We start from the raw sequence: 23,031 nt of genomic DNA, 5'->3' as shown, positions 1-23,031 counted from the left end.
TGGATTTGTTCTTTTGTTTCTGTTTAAATGGGAACTCTCTTTGTAGCCATGGCTTCCCCAAAACTCACTCTGTAAAGTAGGGGAATCTTGACATCACAGGAATCTGCCTGCCTCTGCCTCCCCATTGCTGGGATCAAAGGGCTGCACCACCGTACAGCAGAATTAATTTTTAGTCACACAAGAACTCACAGATACACTTTCCTTGTTTTAAAAGGGGGACTTAAAACAAAATATGACCCTGCAGTTAGTGTCCCCTGAGACTCCTCCCCTTTCAACTTGGTCCCTTGTCAGCCTCTGTCTCTTTCCCACCAAGAACTAAGTATTTCCTCAGCTCAGCCAATGTTTTTCTAGATACTATCTTACGTCTTGAAATGTATGTGCTGTATCATGCGACATTTTGTAAGTTTGTTTTAATGCATTCAAACAAATTATGCATAAAAACTTACAATTTGATTTTGGCCCATTACACTAAGAAATGGGGTCGTTGAATATATATTCACCTCATTTTTCTAGTCGCCGTGTAATATCCCTTCATGTGATATATATATGAATCGCAGTTTAGAATGCTTCCAACTTTTTTTTACGTGTAGAGGTATTTTGCCTAAATGGATGTCTGGGCACCACTTTTATGCCTGGTGCCTGCAAATTAATATAGTTTATATTGATATTTTATATTTTATATATTTTCTTAATACGGCAATGATGGAAGAAAGCATTAGATCACCTGAAACTGGAGTAGCAGGAAGTTGTCAGCCACCAAGAAGCTTCTGGGAATTGAACCTGGGTCCTCTGGAACAGCCAGTGCTCTCAACCACGAAGCCGCCTGTGCTAGCTAATTGTGTGTCAGCTTCACCCGAGACATTTTGGAGGAAGAAACATCAATTGGGAAAATTCCCTCACTACATTTGGCCTTTGGGAAAGCCTGTGACATGTTTTCTTAATGATTGATGTGGCAAGGCCCAACCTATGGTACGTGGTGCCAGCCCTGAGCTGGTCCAGGTTCTGGGCTCTGTGGGAAATCAAGCTAAGGAAGCCACGGAGAGCAAGCCAGTAAGCAGTCATCCTCCATGGGCTCCGCCTGCAGGTTCCTATCTGACTTGAGGTCCTGCCCTAACTTCCCTTGGTTTGCTACCAGAAACTGTAAGATACAATAGAATCTTCCTCCCATGTTACTTTTCGTCGATGTGTTTTACGGCAATGTTGCAGGGTATCTCATCGCACTGTGAGCCCAGTGGTTGTACTGTTTACAGGAAAAAAAAACAACTGTTTCTAGTTGGGTTTTGGCTCAATCTTAGCACATACCTTCAATCCCTCTGGCTGGAATACAGACACACCCTTCGTATGCACCTTTAATTCAAAACAATGAAGGTAAGATTCATGGAAGGAAGCTTCCATGTTTGAAAGTGATGTCTAATCCTCCTGGGCTGACAAAATAATGGATCAGAAAAAGATTTGACAGTATAGGTTACGCCCAATTCTCATGAGAACAGTGAGGAAAGAGAAGCTACTTTACAGATAACAGGAGAGAGAGAGAGAGAGAGAGAGAGAGAGAGAGAGAGAGAGAGAGAGAGAGAGAGATTCTACCAGGTACCAGGACAGTTGTGCAGAGACAGGGTGCAGAGAAAGAAAAAAATAGACACAGGTGAAGACAGAATAAGCCAGAGAATAAGGAGGAGTCAGGAGATCAGGCTGTTCAGAGCTAGTTCGAGGCCAAGCAGAGCAAAAAGTCAGAGACTGAGAGAGAAGCAAGATTGAATCAGTCAGCTTGGAGAGGAGTTTGAGTCAGAATGGCTGAGCTGACCAGCCAGCCAAAGTTCAGAAAGAACTATGAAGGGGTGAGATAATTCAGAAGTAAATCTCAGAGGCTAAAAAAGCACTCTAAGCCTAAATAAGATTGTGCAAAGGTTAGAAGCTTCCGGGACTGGGCCTACGTTAGTGAAACAACAAACCCAACAGGTGAATAAAAGCTACTTTTACGTGGCAGCAATAGAAACTCTGAGGCATCATCTCTCCAGCCCCTTTCAATTCTTTTGATGTCACAGCAAACTGTGCAATGAAACTTCTCTGTGTACTTCTTGTGAGGGTTCCGTGCCAAGGGCCGACATCAGCATGAAGAGGGGCTGAGAGAGGGGTTATCTGGGAGCAGCAAAAAGAACGACTCAGAGTCAAATCTCAGGTCCAAGCTGATGGCCTGTGCTCTGCTTGATCCAGCTTTTCCAGTCGGCTTTTCTCTATGCTCTGTGCTCTCTGGAGACGTCTCTGTCTATGTTCTGCTTGCTTGGTAGTCTAAGAGATCTGTCTGTCCATGTCCTGCTTGTGTGTGTGTGTGTGTGTGTGTGTGTGTGTGTGTGTGTGTGTGTGTGTGTGTGTGTGTAGAGTGTGTGGGGGTGTGTGTGTCACAGTTCTGGATAGCTCATCTCCTGCAGAACACGGGTCTAGTCTTTAATTTTACCCATAATCCAGTCATTTACTCCAGGCTTCCTTTTGATTATCTTATGAATCAGCATCCCCTGACTCCAGCCCTCTGATTCTGACGAGCCAGCAAGCAGACATTTTCTCTTAACTTTGTAAAAGAATTCAGAGATCTGTCTGCCTTTGTTAAGCACAGAGGACAAGCCCTGAAATGACCATTTGAACCACACTGACCTAACCTCACTCTGTCCTAGGCTGACCTTGAACTCGGGAATCTGCCTGCTTTTGTGTCTTTCTGACAAGCTGGCTCATGCTGTAGCTGCCTTTGTTCCTCCAGATCCATGAAGCCCCTAATCCATAGCGCACCCTTATATTTTGCATAGTTGAGAAATTATGTATATTTTGAACTCATGTATTTAGAGCTTTTTCCAATAGCCCTTAAGGGCTGTCCCGAAAGTCCCAGCATTTACCACTTTGCTGAGACATAACACCTTCGCCTCCTGAACTCAGGCTGTCGCAGATAATCATGGAACATTAACACAAACAGGGAGGACACCCCTCAGAGGAATGTGAAAATATGATGTATATGAGTACACAAATAAGCCTTGCGCCCACAGCACCCATCGACTCTTGTGGAGGCTCCCACTGCGGCCCTGTCCCAGGGGCAGGGACCATGTCACTCTGTCCCCACCAGGGTGACACTGGGCCCCATGGTTCCTCTCAGAAATATGGAAGACTCAACTCTTATTGCAAAGAGAGCTGAGTCAGTCACAGTCAGTTATCTCGCTGTGGAAGACCCACCCTTACCAGGACAAGCCTCCTCCCTTTGAGACCCTGTATGAGGAGGAATCACTGGATGCCCTGCTGAGCTCCCACAGCTCTTACATCTCTGGGACCCTGAGAATTGAACCTGCACTTTTCTCTCACAAGCAGGAGTTTGATCCCCTTCCACAGAGTATAGGGCACATTGGCATGTGTCCCAGCACACCAAGATCACAAGGTGCCACTCCACTCACGCTCAGGGTCTTCCTAGGAATAAAACTAGTACGTGCATAGCACTGACTCCTGTGTTCCTTTTTCCATGCCTGGGTTCCCACCATTAGCAATGCTGTGTTAATTCCAAGCCGGAAGCATTAATCTATACTGATATAAGGAAAAAGGGACTACAACCAACATTGCATAGACTTTAACTTACATGACAGATTTTACTCCTGGATCAACCCTGAGACATACGCAGAAAAGAGAAAATTACGCCACACAATATAACACCATGAGATAAGTACTGTTATTCATTATACTTGAATGGACCAAGACCAAGAGAATCTACTTGTTTCCCAGGGTTAAAAAGCTAGGAAAGAAAGGAGAACCTGCAACCCATATGTTTTGAGTCCTAATTCTTTCTTCTTTTTAAAAACGATTTATTTACCTTATGTATGTATATATGTGAGTACACTGTTGCTGTCTTCAGACACTCCAGAAGAGGGCATCGGATTCCATTACAGATGGTTGTGAGCCACCATGTGGTTGCTGGAAATTGAACTCAGGACCTCTGGAAGAGCAGTCAGTGCTCTTAACCACTGAGCCATCTCTCCAGCCCTAATTCTTCCTTCATATACAGGACAATATTGTGTGGAGACTCATTTGTAACCCTAAGAGATGAGGGGAGATTTATGTCCCCAGCAGCCTAAAGGTTTCAGTGGAAGACCTTATTATCTTCCACTTCCACAGTCGGAACTTAGAAGCTAAAGATTGTCCAAGTGTGTAAGGAAGAACACGGTAAACTTGGGGAAGAGTATAAGAACCAAATTATACTTAGAGTTATTCTGAACTCTAAGGAGAGAGGACAAGGCTGCACAGCGTGGGAATCATTGGTCTCTTCAACCGAAGACACCGTGCAGGCTGCCTACTTGCCTACTTCCGTCCCTTGAACCAAGGCAAAGAGAACGAGGAGGCTCTAGCTTTGCCGATGTGGAAGAAGAGCAAACCAGTAAGAGAGTAGTGGGCACAGAGGCCCCAAGATGGAAACCCTGGGCAGTCAGTGCTAAAGGCCCTGCGAGGAGGGGTTCAAGGAAAACATGGGACTTGAGAGGATCCCGAGTGCTGCATTTATAAAACGGTAAGGAGAGAAAGGATATGCTTGGTGGTCAGATATGGGGAAAGGGGGTGCCTCCACATGGGACCAGCCGCAGGATGGTATAGTATAGAATAGAGTTTATTCGGGGAATGGGGAGGGGAATTGACAGGGTAGTTGAGACAGAGAAAGGAAGGGGAGGGAGAGGGAGAGGGAGAGGGAGAGGGAGAGGCAGAGGGAGAGGGAGAGGGAGGGAGAGGGAGAGGGAGAGGGAGAGGGAGAGGGAGAGGGAGAGAGAGAGGGAGAGGGAGAGGGAGAGGGAGAGGGAGAGGGAGAGGGAGAGGCTCACCATGAACACATGGAGAGGGGATGTGGTGGTGGTGGTGGCGGTGGCGGTGGCAGAGGTGGTGGTGGTGGTAGGGGAATGGGAGAGAGGGGGTAAGGGGCAAGGACAGAGCAGGAGCAAGAAGGGAAGAGAGCAAGAGAGAGCGGAGGGGGCAAGCAGCCCCTTTTATAGTGAATCAGGCACACCTGGCTGTTGCCAGGTAACTATGTGCTGGAGCTTAGACAAAATGCTAACACTGAGGACATGACCACCACTATCCAAGGGAAGCACAGTAGCAGTGGGCTCTGTCGGCAGCAGAGCTGAAAGCAGGGGAGATGCTGAGTAAAAAGTAAGACTCATTCAACCTGTAACCTGGAGGGCTGGGGCCGGATGCTCCCTGATGTCCCCTCAGAGTCTTCTATGGGGAAGCTGAGCCACAAGCAGACAAGGGAGTAGCAAGAAGCTCTCTCTGGTGTTTATCCCTCAGTTGGCTGTACTCCAGCTCCTTCCTTCTGCTAGAAGAGTGAGCATCAGGAAGGAGCTCTGGGCCACAAATGGACATACCCACAAGACCTCAGCAGAATCCTGCAGTGGGGAGAGACTTCTGACTGACTGATAGCTGCGTGGTCACTCTCAATTCTCTGAGGCAGCCCTTTGTTCCCCCCTAGAAGCCTTACAGACATCTTGGAAAGTACTTTGATTTTTTTTTCCAACAAATCTCCACAAAACAATGTGAGGAACCAGAGGAAAAGCATAGCGGCTCCAGCCAGAACAACAAGGCCGAATCCTGCCAATTCCACAGAGGTTTAGGCATCTCCTGGGGTGGGGAAGAGGACAGGACTGGGGGAGGGAACCGATATGGGGCTAGGGAGCAGTAGGCAGAACCCTGTCTCCTGAAAGACTTGATCTACCCAACAGTGCCCTAGGAGATTAAAGATCCCCACATGACCTTGGAAAATGGTCACATCTGACTAGCTCCAAGGATTCTCCACTAAGTAACCATTAACAGTTCAGAGCCAAGATCAGGCGTCAGGAAGTCTCTGGTACAATCCTCCCGTTGTAAATATGGAGACTTGGGCCCATGCAACAAGTCAACGCGGTTGCCCCAAGGCTGCTAAGGACAGTTGAAAGTAGTAAGCAGTCACTTGTGAGTAGCTCTGGACCAAACTCCCTCCCTGCCATTGCTGTGGATGCTCACAATGAGGTGAGTCTTAATGGAATCTTCATTCCATATGTGAGGAACCTATGGATTTGAGAGGTTTGGCCTAAAGCCATACAGAGCATCTTATTCCACTGTCACTGCCTTTTTACCACCTTCACCATGAAGGCTGAACATCCGTGCTCTGTTCCCTCCTGCATCAACAGAACAACTTGGATCCCGGGCCCCTTAGTTCTGAGAGTGTAGCTTGTCATGAGCATCTGTATCCTTGTCAGCTCTTCCATATGAAGCTATTAGGCTCGTCAGTGACGTCCCACTATGCCTTCCCTCTGGTCTGTGGCCTTTGGCTCTGCCGTGGTTTGAATGAGAATGGCCCCCATAGACCCATAGGGAGTGGCACTATTAGGAGGTGTGGCCTTGTTGGAGTGGGTGTGGCCTTATTGGAGGAAGTGTGTCACTGCCAGTGTGTGAAGCTCAAGCCAGGCCCGGTGTCACTCTCTCTTCCTGCTGCCTGCTGATCCAAATGGAGAACTCTCAGCTCCTCCAGCACATGTCTGCCTGCATGCTGCCATGCTTCCCAAAATGATGATAATGGACTGAACCTCTGAAACTGTCAGCCAGCCCCAGTTAAATGTTGTCCTTTATAAGAGTTGCCTTGGTCATGGTGTCTGTTCACAACAGTAAAACCCTGACTAAGGCAGGCTCCTGAGTTCTGTGTATGTCACCTCCCTCCAGCTCTGAGCCACTCAGAGGGTGACTGTCCTCTCTTCTTTAGCCTCAGAATCACCTGGCTGGGGAGCTGCACCTCGCTCGTCTTACACACACTCATCATAAGTCTGCCTCTTGCCAACGTCCTGTCTTCTCCCTATGACTCTGGGCTTCCTGACAGAATAGGTGCTCAATTAAAACTTATTGAGGAAACAAAGCAAGTGTGGACCAAACTCTCTTCCGTGTTGTACTTATACAGGGAATTATGCTAAACTTATATAATCCGGAAATGTCCACTCGTTCAAAGACTGGGTGGTTGGGAATGCGTCCCTAAGGGCCTTTTACTGTGCATCACACACAGAGTTAAACAGTCGGCCCTCAGAATCAGCGGGGGGGATGGGTTTAAGAATGCCCAAAATTTTGGCTTGCACAAGCCCTTTATATACAATAGCACAGTGTGTACATGTAACCCGTGCGCACGGTCCCCTGTACTTTCTATAGTCTTTAGATTACCTATAATGTCCAATACAGACCAATGCTCTGTAAGTAGTTTTCTGCCATATCACTTGAGTGGTGACAGGAAAAGCCTAGACACATTCAATATGAACACAATATTCTTCAAATATTTCCCACCTGTAGTTAGGGGAATCTCAGGTAGAGAGTGCCTGCTGTGTGTGCATGTGGTGTCCACGTAGGATCATTTGTGGGGTAATAATTCATGGTGGCTTAAGTAGGAATGGGTCCCATGAATGAATGTGTCCGAACCCTTGGCCGTAGAGTATGGCACTATTGAGGTGTGGCCTTATTGGAGGAAGTGTCTCACTGTGGAGGCGGGCTCTGAGGTCTTGTATGTTCAAATTATTCCCACTATGGCACATAATCCCCTTCTTCTCTCTGCAGAACAAGATGTAGAGCTCTTAGCTTCTTCACCAGCACCATGTCTGCCTGTACATTTTTCCCGCCATGATGATAACGGACTGAACCTCTGAAACTGTAAGCCAGCCCCAGTTAAATGTTGTCCTTATAAGAGTTGCCTTGGTCATGGTGTCTCTTTACAGCAATAAAACCTTAACGAAAACATATTTGATCCCTTCGTGTGATATATTATGTGGTGCTATATCTCACTATAAGGTACATACAACATGTATGTCCACATGTATGCATTGCTGCAAAGAATATTCCAGATGCATTGTTCTGTAACTTTCATTTCTTATTTAATCACATGCTTCCAAACCAAGGCCCCTGTGCTCCACATGTTACTACACTTTATTTTTCAAAAGCAAGAATAGAATCTCTCCCTCTTAGCAAGGTGCTCTGGTATGTAGAGGTGGCAGCCATTAAATTATGAACACTCCTCCCTTGTTGCTATACTTGTGTCAAGGTGGGGGCGAATGAGCACACATTCACCAGTAAACAAGATCGGTGAGGAATGGGCAGATATGGTAGGGAGGGGCCTAGAGTGCAACAGGACGCTGTGTGTGTGGGAGGAGGGGGTGGGTACAAAGGAAAGGCAGAGGTTCCGGACTATGTCATCTAAATAACAGGTGGCGATAGGGTATGGGAGAAGGCGAAGAGGAGAGACAGACATGGCCCTGCTAAGTCTCAGGAGGCCAGTATGGATGAGCACCCATGAAGAGGAGCCACATAATGGGCAGCCCCACAGCAGCCTCAGCGATCAAGGCAATGACTGTGGGTGAAGCTTGCCCCAACTGGCATCCTCCTCCCTGAAATGATTCTGTCGCTGGGCTTTTCAACAACCGGAAACCTGTTTCCAAGTAGGACTTGTTTGTGTCCATCTGGAGCCTCAAAGTTCAAAACAAACTTCCAAACAAAGGGCTCCCTGCTCTATAGCTGTCAACCTTGGGCTCTGGACCAGAGGGAGCCATGACTCTGCTCCTCTGATGACTTCCACAGCCACAGATTGCCACCCCCACTTCCTCCTGTCTTTCCTGTTACCTCAGATTGCTGTGGACATCCTCTTAGCCTCGTAGGGGCAACTTTGGGGGGGGACTTTCTTTTTAAACACTCTCTCTCTAGCTTTAAAACCATGAAGAGAAAACAATATTGTTTCTCACATGGAAACGTCTTGAATCTTTTACCAGGGGTCAGCTGTCCAGTGGTCTCTCCTAAGGACTGAACTCATCAGCCTCCAGAAGGATGTGTTGTTGAAAGAATCCTGGAGTAGAATAACCGGTTAGCTGAGCTACATGTCATTAAAAAGTTCTAAGACAAGAAAAGGTTCCAGAGTGGCTGTCTAGGAGGTAACAGGGCTGTCACCAAGTATAGGTGAGAAAGAAGAGTAGCACTAAGGATCAGTCTACACCTCACTTTCATGCATTCCACTGTTTGATAGATAACTACAGTCATTGTACCCATTTTACAGACGAAGTTGACACTCATAGAGACTATCTTGTCTGAGGTCACAAAGCTGGGAAATGATGCATCTGGGAGAGCTAGTCATCTGGGCTAAAAACAGTCTCTGAGCTCCTAACCAGGCCATCAGCAATCAAGTTTATCTGATATATACTTTACGTGGCTGTCATCTTCTCTCTTGTCCCCAAGCTGGGTTGATGCTCTGTGTGTGTAGAGGACCTGTCTGTCCTCCTGAATACTGTATCCCTTCAGGACTGGCTGGAAGGTTGGCACAATAATGAAAATTCCATGTTACTACTGTTGAGTGACTGGAGGAAGGGATGTACACCATTCTTTATTCGAGTTTGCTCTATAATCTGATTTTTATGCAATTCAAGTTTTGAGTGACAATAAATAAATAGTTTGATTATTTTCATACATATTGCTTAGCAGAACTTTCTCAGGGTGGTGGGGAGGATATAACTTTTCTCTAAGAATTAGAACCTAATAAGATAATTTGGGATTGAATAAGAAATTCCGGTCTAAATCTGTAGCCCTCTCCAGAGAAATCTGGGAGAAGAACTTAAAGGGTTATTAATCACTTACTATGATTTCAAAGACATTCCGGGCCTCTGCCCTTTTCAGCACAATGGTGTATCTTAAATGCTTCTGGTGCTTAATAAAGGAACCAACCTGGATCCTAGACATCTGTACTTCTGCACGTATCTGAAAACTTGTTACACACATAAACGATTCTATGAACCACTGCGAGAAGACTGGAACGGTCTTCACCCTACCTCAGAGGGAAAGGCAATCACGACACACCAGCAGAGTGAGTGTGGAATCCATTGACACCTCAAGTTATCTAAAGGGTCCTCAGCCACTACCATGCATTTAGGACATAGCAACAGTCTCAGCGGCGCCAGGGACAGACCTTACATTTATCCATAAGGTGTCTTCTCTCCAGTGTTAAGAAGGCAGCTACTGCACCTTAACCAGAGACCTCAGACTCAAGTACGTGCAGTCGTTCTCACAGAGAATGTCTAGTTAACCTAGAGGGGTCAGGTTTGCAAAAAGACGCTGTGCCCTAGAATTTCGAACTCCGAGAGTATGAACATTCAGTTTTCTGAGTTCACACATGTCCCCTCTGGAGTCACTGTATAGACCAGGATGGTATATACGGTCTCTAGTCTGGTTATTTGTTACATTTTTGTAAGCATGAATTAGGCTAAGGAAATGCCAGAGTTGGCAGTCATAGGAATGTGAAGAGCCTCCACCTTATGTTGGCCGGTTGTCACCAAAGAATTCAGAAAATAGCCATGACAACTAATTGCTATAACAATAACAACAACTCGAGGTAAGTTAGCTGTACAAAAGCGGAGGTGACCCAGCATCATGAGGCTATGTACCTGCTGCCTTCCTCAGATGGGAGAGAGCAACAGGGTGAAGATGCTTAGACCTCCCACAATTAGGGTTGGGGTATATTAGGGTCACATAACACAAGGGTCATTTTTTTTCCGACAAATACTGATACCTACTGTGCCAGGCCCTGATGGAGGAGGTCTACTGAAAAGACCCTTTTTTTGTCATACAGTGAACGTTGCTTGTGCGACAGGGGAGGTAGGCTGTCAGAGCAAATTAATCTAGTGATCCCAGAAATCAAGAGAGTAAGTAGGGGAACGGGGACACGAGCTGAAAGGAAAACGGCATCCTGAGCATCTGTCTTATTTACTGACACAGCTACCTCAGGATCCAGTTCAGTAGGAACCTGCTCAAAGCTAAACTGCACCCAGCTTGTCAGCCCTGGGCTGAGTTGGGAGCTCAAACTCCAGCAAATCCAGTCTCTCCTTCTAAGTGATAACTTTCCTCTTTCCTTCCTTATATCGGCTCACCCCCTAGGTCCCAGGTTCACCCCCACCCCACCCGCCCGTACTACTGCCCTCAGGACATCAGGGTCCCGTTTTTTTTTTTTTAGGGGAGGGGGTGGAGTTGGTGTTTTTTTTTTTTTTTTCTTCCCACCACCCCAGCACTCAGGCAGAATGCCCTGCAGGGCGGAGCCTCAGACACGCGCCGGCGCGTCCAGCAGGTGGCAGCAGCGAGCGGCCGCGCCCCCCGAGCTGCCAAGCTGCGAGCCCACATCATGGATGGCGAGCTCTCAGGTTTCGCCTGGCTCGCCCTGGCATCCCAGACCCCAGACGACCAGCGGGATTCATGAGCCACTTGCAGGGGCCGGGGCAGGGGCCTCTGGCTCCCAAAACTGGACAAGAGGTGGGTCCCGGGGCGGGTCGCTGCTCCCGAGGCCGGGCGGGGACGCGCTGCCTCCGCCCTGCCTCCCTGTGGTCCACACCCCCTTCGGGCTCCGCAGCCTGCCGGCTGGGATAACGCGGGGTGCGCACGAGCCGGCGCTGCCAGCCTCGCTACTGCCCGGGGTTCGGGTCCCAGGTGCTGAGGACGAAGCACCTGAGTCCTCCTCGCCTGCCCCTCCTCTCTGTTCACCTGCCCTGTTCGTCCACTCGCCTTAAAGGCCAGCGGCTCCAGCCCAGACGGAGAGGGGCCAGCAGGGGGAGAGCGCACCTGAGGATACACAGCTGGCCCTGCTCTGCCTTTTCACCCTTAGGTGATGAGTGAGGCCAGGAGAAGAACACAAGATTTAAAAAGCAACCCGGGCCTCCGTTTTGAATGAACGACCCAGAGCAAAGGCATCACCATGAACACGAGCAGTAAGTGGATCCTCCTCTCCTTTGCCATGGGAACAGGGGTGGGGGCGGGAGGTTCAGGAGCCTGCGCCCGGGCTGCCTGGAAAGAGGAAGGAAGCCGGTATCCGCGGGGACACCTGACTCCTTCTTCTTCGGGTGCTTTCGGAGCTCCCTGGCACAGGGAGAGCTTTGAGGTCTGCCTTTTCCTGATGATTTTGCTAATGTTTAATCGGCAGCGCCAGTTGCCTCTGTCGGGAAAACTGCTGTCTCCTAGCTATGCCTGGAAAGGCCTAAGAAGCAGTAGTGTGGCCATTGTCTGACTGTGGGGGGCTCCCAGGAGACCTCCATGCCCACATCTGTAAATCCACGGAGGCCCTGCTTGTCCCGGGAAGAGCAGAGAGGCCGTGGGCGGACCTGGGCGGACCTTGGATGGCAAAGAGCAATTTGATAAACAAATCCTCATGAAGCCACCTTTAGGTCCTGAGGAAGATCCAGCTCCTGTTCCCTCAGTGGTCCAGGCTGGTTCCCTACCGACCTGGAGGCTGCTTAGCCTACAGGAGAATGAGAGGAAGTGGCAAACCCTCTGAGCAACAGCTTTGGCAGTAACTGCCCTGCAGAGCCTGGCCCGGACACTTAGGGCCCTGGATATCATGAAATGCACTCAAGCAACCCAGGAAGGCCCTGGTTGGGTTAATGTGACCCAGGCATTACCCTAGGAGGGCATGATTGTGTTCAACTGGCACTGTCTGGCTCTGTTTTCAACTTGCTGGCTGGGGTCATCTCGGTACCAAATCCGACGGTGGAAGCAGAGGCTCCCTGCAAGCATTCCCAGTTGGGGGTTCTGACTTTTGGGCTTAGTCCCAACTCTACATCTCAGATTGCTCAGCTATGAGATCTGGAGGGATAAATCAGAGACCTTTCTGATCAAGAACTGACAAGGTCTTTCTACAAATGCTAGAGCTTGGCAGTAAGGGCGGGGTGAGGGGGGGTTCAGCACCTGAGTGAGACGAGGTCCAGGCTAGCCCCGCTAGTTCCTGACCCTCCCTCCATTTCAAGGCCTTGGCACAGAGAGAAACTGCAGAGCCGCTGGGATGGAAACGAAATGTATTTATTTACTACGTATTTGCGTGACTCACGTCTCGTCTCTGCTGTCTTCCTTTGTGTATCACATAGCTATGCTAAGCAAGCGAGTGAGGCTTGACTCCCTTCCCCTCTTATAGCCAAAGAATTTTTTTCCCTCATAGCTGACAGTCTGAAATGATATTCTGGCTTCGTACCAGACTTGGGGAGGGGGTGGGGCAAGCCCTGTCAACCCTGTCACCGGAGGGCCATATGTTTGCATCTGTGTCCTTCGAAAAATTAAGGTGTGGATTGCCTGCCATTCCTTACTCTATCTAGGGGAATTTTTGTTTATGGGAGTCTTTCCCAGTAACTGATAGAGGAGAAGGAACTAAGAAAGGTAATTAGCAACTGACTCTGCCTTTTGCTGTTCTAGAATCCTAAGAAATGTTTGTGCTATTAGCAACACTGAGTATTATAAGCTGAAAAAAAATCCAAAAAACCAAACCAGATTTCCCTTCGTTCTGTTTTTTCTTCCTTCTGTCTAAATAATGATCAATGTAATAATGTACTTAAATGTTGTAGATGACACAGACAGAAAAAAAAAGTCTACTTTTCTAATTAGGAGATGTTAAATTTGCAGTAGTGTGGGGAAATGAGCAAGAAAATGCCCAGCACAACCTTGGGAACCCCCAAGCGCTCTATAGGGAGGATACTCAAGAGCTGGAGCACCCAGTGGGGAGTCTCAGGGCCTGAGAACTTCATCTCAACGGAGACCCTGCAGATGGAGAGAGTATAAGTCAGACCTCGTAGGAGGAACAAGGCCATAGAGCCACAGAGCAGAATATTGGCAGGAGACCGTTGGCTAGTCTGATGTGATTAAAAAAAATGTGCCCCTTTTAGATTTGAAATGATCCAATTCACATGACTCTCAGTGTTTATTCCACCGCCAGTTAAGGGGTCCTCATGCCAGTTACTAAGCTGGGCACTTCTGTTAGCTCCACAGAGAAAACCCCCACTGGGAGATTGCTCCAGCTTTGTAGCTGAGACCTTACTGTTGGTATTTGGTCATTTCAAGCCATTTATTTAATTGTTGGATTGCAAAAGGTTCTGGGATGTGAACTGTATTTGACAGTAGGCACTATTCCTAATCGGTGGTTCAGGTGCCAACATCGAAGTTTGGGCAAACCATAACTTACTGCTCAGCTCCTAATCAGGTCATCTGGAGAATACAGGGCTATGGTTTAGAGACAACTGTAAGAGCAAGTACAGCCGGGTGTTGTGGCACATGGCCTCTTATCCCAGATATCTGGTGGCTGAGGCAGGAGGACTTCCCCGAGTTCAAAGCCAGTCTGGGCTACCTGGTAAGTTCTAGGCCAGCATGAATTACAAAGTGAGAATCTGCTGAGAGAGAGAGGGGGGGGAGAGAAAGAGAGAGAGAAAGGAAGGGAAGGAAGAAGATTGATTGATTGATTGATTGATTGATTGATGGAGCTTACCCTACATCAGAGGGTCCCCAGATCAGATCATCTCTCTCAGTAACAGTGTGGTCTTCAGCCTGTTGTTTCATCTGCAGAAAATTAGACTGGAATGGAAACTACATGTTACACATTTGTGTCAAATACTTGGTGAAGTACTTGTCTGCGGGCACAGCTGATGTGTCAGCAACAGGTGATTATCGGCCATCTTTACTCTGGCCATCGTTGGGACCACTGTCACCACTAAATTAACTCTGGGATGTTAGCAAGCAGTCCTCTCAGGTGTCACAGCTTCACCAGGGATTGAGTAGCATACCTGGAGGAGGGTTAAATGGAATGACAAGGAAGAGCTCTTATAAGCGTGTTTAAATTATGTTTATTAACAAGAAAGTTGCTTCTCATGCCACCAAACAGGACAGTGCCCAGCCAGCCATTACTTGGTGTGGATTTCAGCATTTTCTAGATCCTTACTTGTGATGAGCATTAGCAAGGCATCCAGAATAGTGATTCTGAGGCTGGGGAGTGGAACAAAAGGGTGCACCAGGTGGGCTCCCCACTCAGAACCCATGAGCGAAGTAGAAGGGACCACCTGGAGCAGGGTTTCCTAAACTTTTCCACTTGCCATCCCTGTTCACCTGGTAATTATTGACACAGCTCCAGGTGTGTAGCTTTATAAAAAAAAAAAGGTACAGAAATCAAATATTTGGGACTGAAGAAATGCCTCAGAGGTCTTCTCAGCGCCCACATGGCAGCTCACAGCTGTCTGTAATTCCAGTACCAGAGAGTCTCCAAGCCTCTGTGTCACAAGTCATGCATGTGGCACACACGTGTACATGCAGACAAAACACTCATACACACAAAATAATAAAATAGATAAACCAAAAATAACGTTCAAAAGAAAGCAAATATCTGCTGATAATAAATTATAAAGAAATTCATTTTGAAATAATTCCTGGAGGTGTAAGTACTATACATTTACTCCATATTGATAACCGAAGCAAGTTTGCATACCGCCACGACGTGATCATTTATTTTTACATAATTAATTAAAGTCTTGGTTGACATTTTGATACAGTAGGGCATAGAATATTTTTGGCATTTTCAGAATTTAACCGACGTCAATTCTGAACACCATTTCATGTAAATACATAGCACAAAATGGCAGAAATATGTGTAGGGCCATTTGAGAAATTGTTGGAAATTCTGTCCTGATCCCAACCCAAAATTCATTGACCATTTTCTTTTTTTTTATTTCATTTTTTAAAAGATTTATTTATTTATTTATTTATTTATTTATTTATTTATTTATTTATTATGTACACAGCGTTCTGCCTGAATATATGCAGAAGAGGGCACCAAGATCCCATTATAGGTCTGGATTCACCACGTGGTCGCTGGGATTTGAACTCAGGACCTCTGGAAGAGCAGTCAGTGCTCTTAACCACTGAGCCATCTCTCCAGCCCCATTGAACAGTTTTCTATGAAAGAGAAGTCAACGACTCAAATAGCAGTTCTTAAAAGCAAATGTTCCAACACAATGCACAAAAATATATACTAAAGATATACTAATTTAGTATTTACCTGCCGAAGGATGACCGCTAAACAGTAGAAAAGATTTTACTTCCCATAATTAAACTATTATGTTTCTATCAGAGCAAAAATATTAGTAAATGCAGTGAAAACACCGCTGTTCTTAACATGCGGTAGCTTCGAATCTGCGTCCTGGTGCCCGGGTGGTGTTTGTTGGCAGCTCATGGTGCCCTAGCCCTCTCAGCTCAGAGACAGGGCACAGTGAGGTCATGTGACACAGCCCAGCCGAGACCTGCCAAAACACCAAGTTCACCACCTATTTGACTTTGAATTCATCTTTGCCCAGTGAGCACTCAGAGACCTTTCACCGTTGCCAAATTTTTCATAGCCCCTGCACTGTGACACAGACCCATATAAGTCGTAACACAGCGTTTGAAAGTTGTATGCTAGAGTAGAGACTGGGCTTCAAGGCTCTGGCTTTTATGGCTGCCTCCCTCATCTGGCTTTCTTTCCTCCTATATATAGGCAGTCTAATTTCAGGGATCATTTGTCTCCTGCCCCACTGAAGCACTCCTAACTGGTCTGTCCCGTCCCTCAGTTGTTCCCCAACATTCACTTTCTGTGTCACCCTCTGCAGAATTTCATGTGATCCAGCCCCATCCCTTCTCTGTGTCCTTCTTATGTTTGCCTCTTTCATCCCGCTAAGCGCTTGCTCCTCTGACCGTTGCTGTCCAGTAAGTCCTCTCCGTGTCACACCAGCCCCTCTGCCCACTCCCATGATTCATTTGGTGTCCTCTCCACCCTCCAAAGCTGCTAGGCTCTCCCCAGATTCCTATTCCAGCCATTATCTCCACAGTAGATGTTCACGGGCTCAAAGACTGTTCTCTGTCATTCTGTACGCATGCGCGTGGGCCCTGAGTGGGCCCCATCTCTGCAAATACCCAATTCCACGTGGGCTGTGGCTTCCAGCCTGTGGCAACGACATGCTCTGGGATTTTCATGAACCCAGACCGGTTGCTATCCCAGTCTAGAGTCATGGATACCACCCATCAACTGTACAGGCTCAAGCAACAATGTTTTATTGTTTGTTGAAGTTCTTGTGTTGATATCAGGAGTTCCAAAACTGGAAGAGACAGAGTTGATCCCAGTGTGCTTGAGGACCTGAACACCAGTGTCAGTTTCAGGTTCTGTAAAGCGCCATATTACTCACTGGCTCGGGGCTTCTATGGATCCTAAATGCTATGCTTTCTTAAATGGAAAACTTAGGGGTGGGTCATAATCAAGGTGGGATTGAGCATCCTACACACTACAGACCACGCCCTCTGTGCTCTTTCTCATGGCCTGGCACAGTAACAAAATTACTTTTTCTTTTGTTGGAAAGTGTATTCGGAAGTTATTTAACCCAACAAGAGTGTGACCGACAGGAAGAAACTGTGCTTTGACGAATGGATCCCTAGGTTCCAGTTCAAGAGTTTCATGATCTCAGACATAACAGATTCTATCTAGACTGTGATTGGTAAGATGAAAAAGGTCAGAGTTCTTGAGAGAACCAAATGAAATGCTCGTGGGTGTTAGCTGTCACTGAACAGGGGTGAATCTGAAGTTGGTCATTGAGTAAAGCGAGGTTCTGAACTGATGGTGTCATAGAAGCCAAGCTCTCAGATTGACGGTCATCTCCGGGTGATGGTTTCATCATTACGATAGCCACTATGGGGTTTTGTATATAAATGAAGCCATATTATTCAGGAAGATTTTTAACCCAGCATTGTATTTGGCTTACTATAAAGGGCAGATAGAAAGTAAGAATCCTGTGTGGTTGACACACGTTGTCTTGGTTTGGAAAAGGTAAGAGGCCAGGGTTTGTGGTGGTTATAAAACAAAAATAAGGGGAAAGATCCTTTAGAAAATAAATCATGTGACTTGCTACCAACTTGTAGTATGGGGTTAAAAACAGAGGAGGATTCTCACAATTGCGCTTCTGGCAGGGGCTAGAAGGGCACTATATAGGGCGATGAGAGAGTTTTCCCCAGATGTGTGGGGAATATGTAGAAAAATAAGAATCATCAATGCCTAGGGGAGGGAGGCTAGTTAAGACACCCACTCCCCAACCCTGACACGATGGCCCCTGGCCTGAAGGGGAGAAGGAAGGAACCAGAAGGTTCTGCTAGGTGCTGGGTAGGCACTACCTATCAGGGCCTGCCATTTTTGGCTCCCAGAAAGCAACCAACACAGTTCTAGGGAAGCAGCCAGGAGAAGGAACATCGTTATCCCCTCTGAGTTCACACAGTAGCCCCGGTCCACTAGAAGCCATAGATAAGAAAGGCAGTTGACAGGCTATGCCCCATTCTCCCACATCCTCACAGGGTTCACAGCAGGATAGAAAGAGGGATGGAAGACAAAGGAAGCAGCAAGGATACCAGGACAGGTAGCAATGTCTCTGCTAAAGCCATTGCCTGCATCCAGTGTCCTGAGGCTTCCTGAAAAGGAGTCATTTACAGCACAAACACAGTCAAACAAACAACAACCAATAATGCTTCCCGGACAATGAGGCCGTTGTTGCTAATGATTACCTTAGAGGACCTAGAGGAGCCATGTAAATGGCCACTTTTAAATCATCCAAAATTAACAGCACACATCTCTGAGAAATCACAGTGTGATTTCAAGAGCACTTGGATAGTAGAGAGGAAGTGATATCAGTTCTTGAATCCCGACTTCCCTGCCTGGCAAATGCTTCATCGGCTGAGATAGCATCTGATGTAGTGAATGGTCAAGCCCTGGCTCTCACCCAACATTCACCAGATTCCATTGTACATGAACAGAAAACAACCAGAAGTGTGTAAGCATCTCCAACAAGCTGGGTAGTTTGCTAATTAAATTGTCATCCTGTAGTTCTTAAGGGAACACTGGACTGAAATTATTGAATTTAAATCCATCCCTGTCCCTTACTTACTGTGTATCTTAAGCAAATTGCCTGCTTTCTACACAAACTTCCCTTCTTTGATGATAATCAAGAGGGCATGGAATATTAATAGGACTTCTCATAGAGTTGTTGCGAATAAATAAATCCGGGTGTTGGAAGTCAAGGTTTTACCTCAGTGAGTTCCCTTTGATGGTCTAAGGTTCCAGAAAGCTCCTAGCCTATACCTAGACATCTTTTTGTTTCTCTTCAGGTCTTACAATTCTGTGTGTGTTTGTGTCCAGCTTGCTCCTCTGGTAAGGGCACCAGTCCTACTGGATTAGGACCACTCCCATGACCTCATTTTTACTTGGTATTTATACAAAGGCTATGTACAAATAAGGTTGTGTTCTGACAAACCAGGTCTTGAGATCTCCAGGTATGAATCAGGTGGGGAGGATCCAAGTCAATGCCCAAGGCCATGTCTGCTAAGAGAAGCCCTCCAAAGGAAGCACTCCCTGTAAGTAGGTGTCCCCAAATATCAGGCAGCCCCCATAGCTAACAGGTGATATGAAATGCTGACGGCACCTAAGTTGTCTCTCCAGGGTTGATGTTTAAACACTCCCTTTGCCACTTGTGGCCAGAAACATCACCCTCTTGACTGGAGAGAGAGCTCAGTTGGCAGGGTGGAAGCAGCACCTGTAATCCCAGCACTCAAGCAGTAGAGGAAAGGAGATCAATTGTTCAAGGTCATCCTCAGCTACATAGCCACCAGGGCTAGCCTGGGCTACTTGTGATTTTTGTCTTAGACAGAAAGAAAGGGAGGGAGGGAGGAAGAGAGGAGAAAAGGAAGGGAAAATATGGGTTGGGGGAGAGAAGGAGGGAAGGAGCAAGGAAGAATGGGAGGGGAAGGAAGTGAGGTCATACAGGGGAAGACCAAAAGTGGCTTAGCATATTCACACTCAGTTCGCTGAACACGAATCACACACCCACTCAGGACCTTATGCAACTACGGTATTCAGTATGATAAGGGAGCTTCCAGGCATGGTCTTGGTTTTCCAGTCTGCCTAGTTCCTGGTAATGTCCAAAAAGTTAGTCAAAACTGCATGATGTACTCACTTAAAAAGTATTTGCTAAAAATTAGGCCAGCACCAAGCCTGATTCTGGTAACAGACAATAAATGAAAGCGGTGTGGCCAGATTTCACGGACCACACAAGTAAGTACAATGAGGCATGCTGGGTTTGCCTTGTACTGAATTTTCAATAAATTTGAATTATTATTCAACTCAAAATTGGCATGTCTAGATTATCTTAAAAACAAAACTGGAACAGCGTCGAGTGGTGGTGGCACAGGCCTTCAATCCCAGCACCCGGAAGGCAGAGGCAGATGGATCTCTGAGTTTGAGACCAGCTTGATCTATGTACATAGTGAGTTCCCAGATAGCCAGGATTACACAGAGAAACCCTGTCTGTAAAAAAAACAAGAAAAGAAAACAAGGGCTGGAGAGATGGCTCAGTGGCTAAGAGCACTGACTGCTCTTCTAGAGGTCTTGAGTTCAAATCCCAGCAACCACATGATGGCTCATGACCATCTGTAATGAGATCTGATGCCCTCTTCTGGTGTGTCTGAAGACAGCAACAGTGTACTTAAATATAATAAATAAATAAATCTTTTTTTAAAAGTTTTTAAAAAAAACGAAAACAAAAAAAAAAAAACCTTGAAGATTTCAAAGCACTCTTCCTCCTTTCCCCCCAACACAGACACAGTCAGAGGATTTATTATTCAGGTACACTGTACTTATACAAGTCTGTTTAGCCTCATTGACCCTACTTCCTATCACTTAATAAGTATGTCTGCGTGACTTTGCCTCTGTGACCCTGGGTTTTATAGCCAGCTCTAGTAGATGATCTATATAGCGTCAAATGTGGAGAAGTGCATCTTCCCATGGAGAAACTAAAGCTGACCCATGGTGTTTACAACCAAAACTAGAGTCAGAGAGTGGCACATGCCTTAAATCCCAGCACCCGTGAGGCAGAGGCAGGAGGATCTTTCTGAGTTCCTGGAGTTGGTAGGTGAATAACCTACCTCCCGCCAGGTACTAAAGTCCCCTTGAAGGGAGCAGACCCCGCTGTGAGCCCTACTTCCTTAGCCGATGGACATCTGGAAGTGGGTATCTCATCACGTTACATGCATTTGAGGGGAGGCAGGATGCACTATACCTCCGGGAGGTCACCTTTGGTTCCAGGGAACCAACCTGGTAGTAGAAAGTAGGGCCAAGAGCAAAGAAGACTATTTTGGACCAATGGTTCCTAAAATGCCTGAACAGCATCCTTCAGGTCTTCTTTGATAGTTGTTCCATTTTTGTCGTGACATAGAAAGCATACCTGGTCCAGCCGAGGACTTCTAGTCACTGTGTGAGCTGTGTAACAGCTGCCAGGAGTATGTCCTGGGAGGCTACAACAGGGACCTCACTTAGATACCTGGGGTCTTTCTAGGATAGAATTTTTGCCCATTCCCCTGGGGAAGTTAGAAGAAAGCAAAGCACGGTGCTTGTTACAGAGCGGCGACTCAGAAGACATCTGAGGAATGAATTAGTTAATGAAAAGTCCATGTGCTCTGTTAAGCTTTTGGATAAAGACAGATGATTGTGCCCCGTCCTTGACCATAATTCCCCTATCGAGAAAGGAGAAACCACTGAGGTGGGCTCATCTCAGACTCAGGAGGAGACGCTGAGCACTGTGGGTTGCTGGCACATGCGATTCAGGCTATGTGGACGTGCTCTGCAGAACCTGCCTAGAGCTCTTTACGCAGAAGCATCATGTGCTGAAAGGACAGTGGTCCCCTGGGTGTGTAGGAAAAAGTGGCCAGAACAGTGGAGGATTGGAGACCTGCTAGGGAGCAAGAAAATGCCAGACTCAACATCATACACTGGTCCATGTCTGCCTGAGAGTAGTTAACTCCTCAGAAATTTCAGTGGGGCACAAGCCGGACAAGGGGGGCATCGACAAGGGGGGCTTCTGCACTGGTGACCAGCCCCACCTCTCCGAGCCCACTCCCCACTCCACCCGGGCAGAATCTTCTAGAGCTGCTTCCTTTCCTCTGCTTAATTTTGTGCAAAGCAAAGGTCTTTCTCCGCGGGCTGCCGTCACTTGCCCTCACCAGCGGAGCCAATGAGATGACTGCTTTGAGTAGTCTAATGACACAGTTGATCTATTTTAAGCACCTGAAGCGTACTCCACCAAGTGCCAATCTTCCTGCTGCGAGCCACTCTCTGCATGCAGGAACGGGGGCTGCCTGAGGTCTGCTCCTGCATTTTAAGATCCAGGGAACCTCCCAGGAATCCTGGCCCTGCTGTCCAAAGGTAGACGAAAGCATCCGCTGAATGATGCTATTTTCACAGTCAGCATGGGTGCATTGCCTCTGATGTTAGGATTATGTGACCTCGGGTAACCATAAATCCCCCTTTCAAAGGGCACACACAGAGCTGAGACTGTCACACACATAAGAAGAGGAGACCTGGGAGGCAGCATTTATGGAACAATGAGAAGCCCAACCTCCATCAAAGATTTCTTCTCCCTCTCTTCCCCTCCGCCCTCTCCTTCCCCTCCTTCATCTCCTTTTCTTCCTCCCCTTCTTCCCCTCCCTCCTCCTTCCCATCTTCCCCACTTCCTCCCTTTCCTCCAACCCTTCCTCTTTCCCCTCTTCTTCCCCCTCCTCCCTTTCTCCCTCTCCTTCTTCCCCCTCCCTTTCCATCTCCCCTTCCTCCCCCTCTCCCACCCTCCTCCTCTTCCCCTACCCTCCTCCCCTCTCCCACCCTCCTCCCCTCTCCCACCCTCCTCCCCCTCTCCCACCCTCCTCCTCTTCCCCTACCCTCCTCCCCTCTCCCACCCTCCCTCTCCTCCCAATGAAGAAACATTCTTTTCTAACTGTAGCCTGAGTGTTTTCTACACATTACTTTATGGGCTCCTTACAACACTCCCCTGAGCTCCGTATCTAACAAAGGTCTCTACGTGATGCTGCGTTCTCGCCATTCATCACAAACAGACCTAGCATAGCCCACAATGATTACGTTCATTAGCTCATTGATTTCCTTTCTCTCTCTTGTCCCCCTTTGAAAACCAGTGAAAAATAGTGTTGACTACGTGACAGTCCGCCCTGGTTTGTGCTGCTCTATCCCTTGCTCCACATTCAGTGTTAGATGAGCACTACTTGTGCCTGCATATACAGAACAGAGAGGTCCACAGCTTCCCACACACTCACCCGCCGAGCCCACGCAGGAATCCTGCATGGTGCACACCACGTATTATACTTACTTAACTCACAGAAAAAAGAAAGTGGCTCAGG

The 23,031-nt window shown here is 47.3% G+C and overlaps 1 protein-coding gene across 9 annotated transcripts in view; it reads left to right on the top strand.

Annotated features, from left to right (window-relative positions):
- The first annotated feature begins 11,144 nt into the window (after positions 1-11,144).
- Positions 11,145-23,031, top strand: part of Ablim3 (actin binding LIM protein family, member 3) — a 119,020-nt gene continuing 107,133 nt past the window's right edge. For 5 of the 9 annotated variants that reach the window (XM_063277351.1, XM_063277347.1, XM_063277350.1 and 2 more), the window contains exon 1: positions 11,145-11,747. In XM_063277351.1, the coding sequence (XP_063133421.1) occupies positions 11,735-11,747 (13 nt within the window). In that variant the 5' untranslated portion in view covers positions 11,145-11,734. The remainder of the gene's footprint in view (positions 11,748-23,031) is intronic. The other 4 variants (XM_063277353.1, XM_063277352.1, NM_001191698.1 and 1 more) reach the window with 3 other exon arrangements.

This window comes from Rattus norvegicus, chromosome 18 (genome assembly GCF_036323735.1).
Source record: "Rattus norvegicus strain BN/NHsdMcwi chromosome 18, GRCr8, whole genome shotgun sequence".
NCBI classification, from domain to species: domain Eukaryota; kingdom Metazoa; phylum Chordata; class Mammalia; order Rodentia; family Muridae; genus Rattus; species Rattus norvegicus.
The sequence above is the reverse complement of the archived record's forward strand: the minus strand, read 5'-3'. Positions and strand labels throughout refer to the sequence as shown.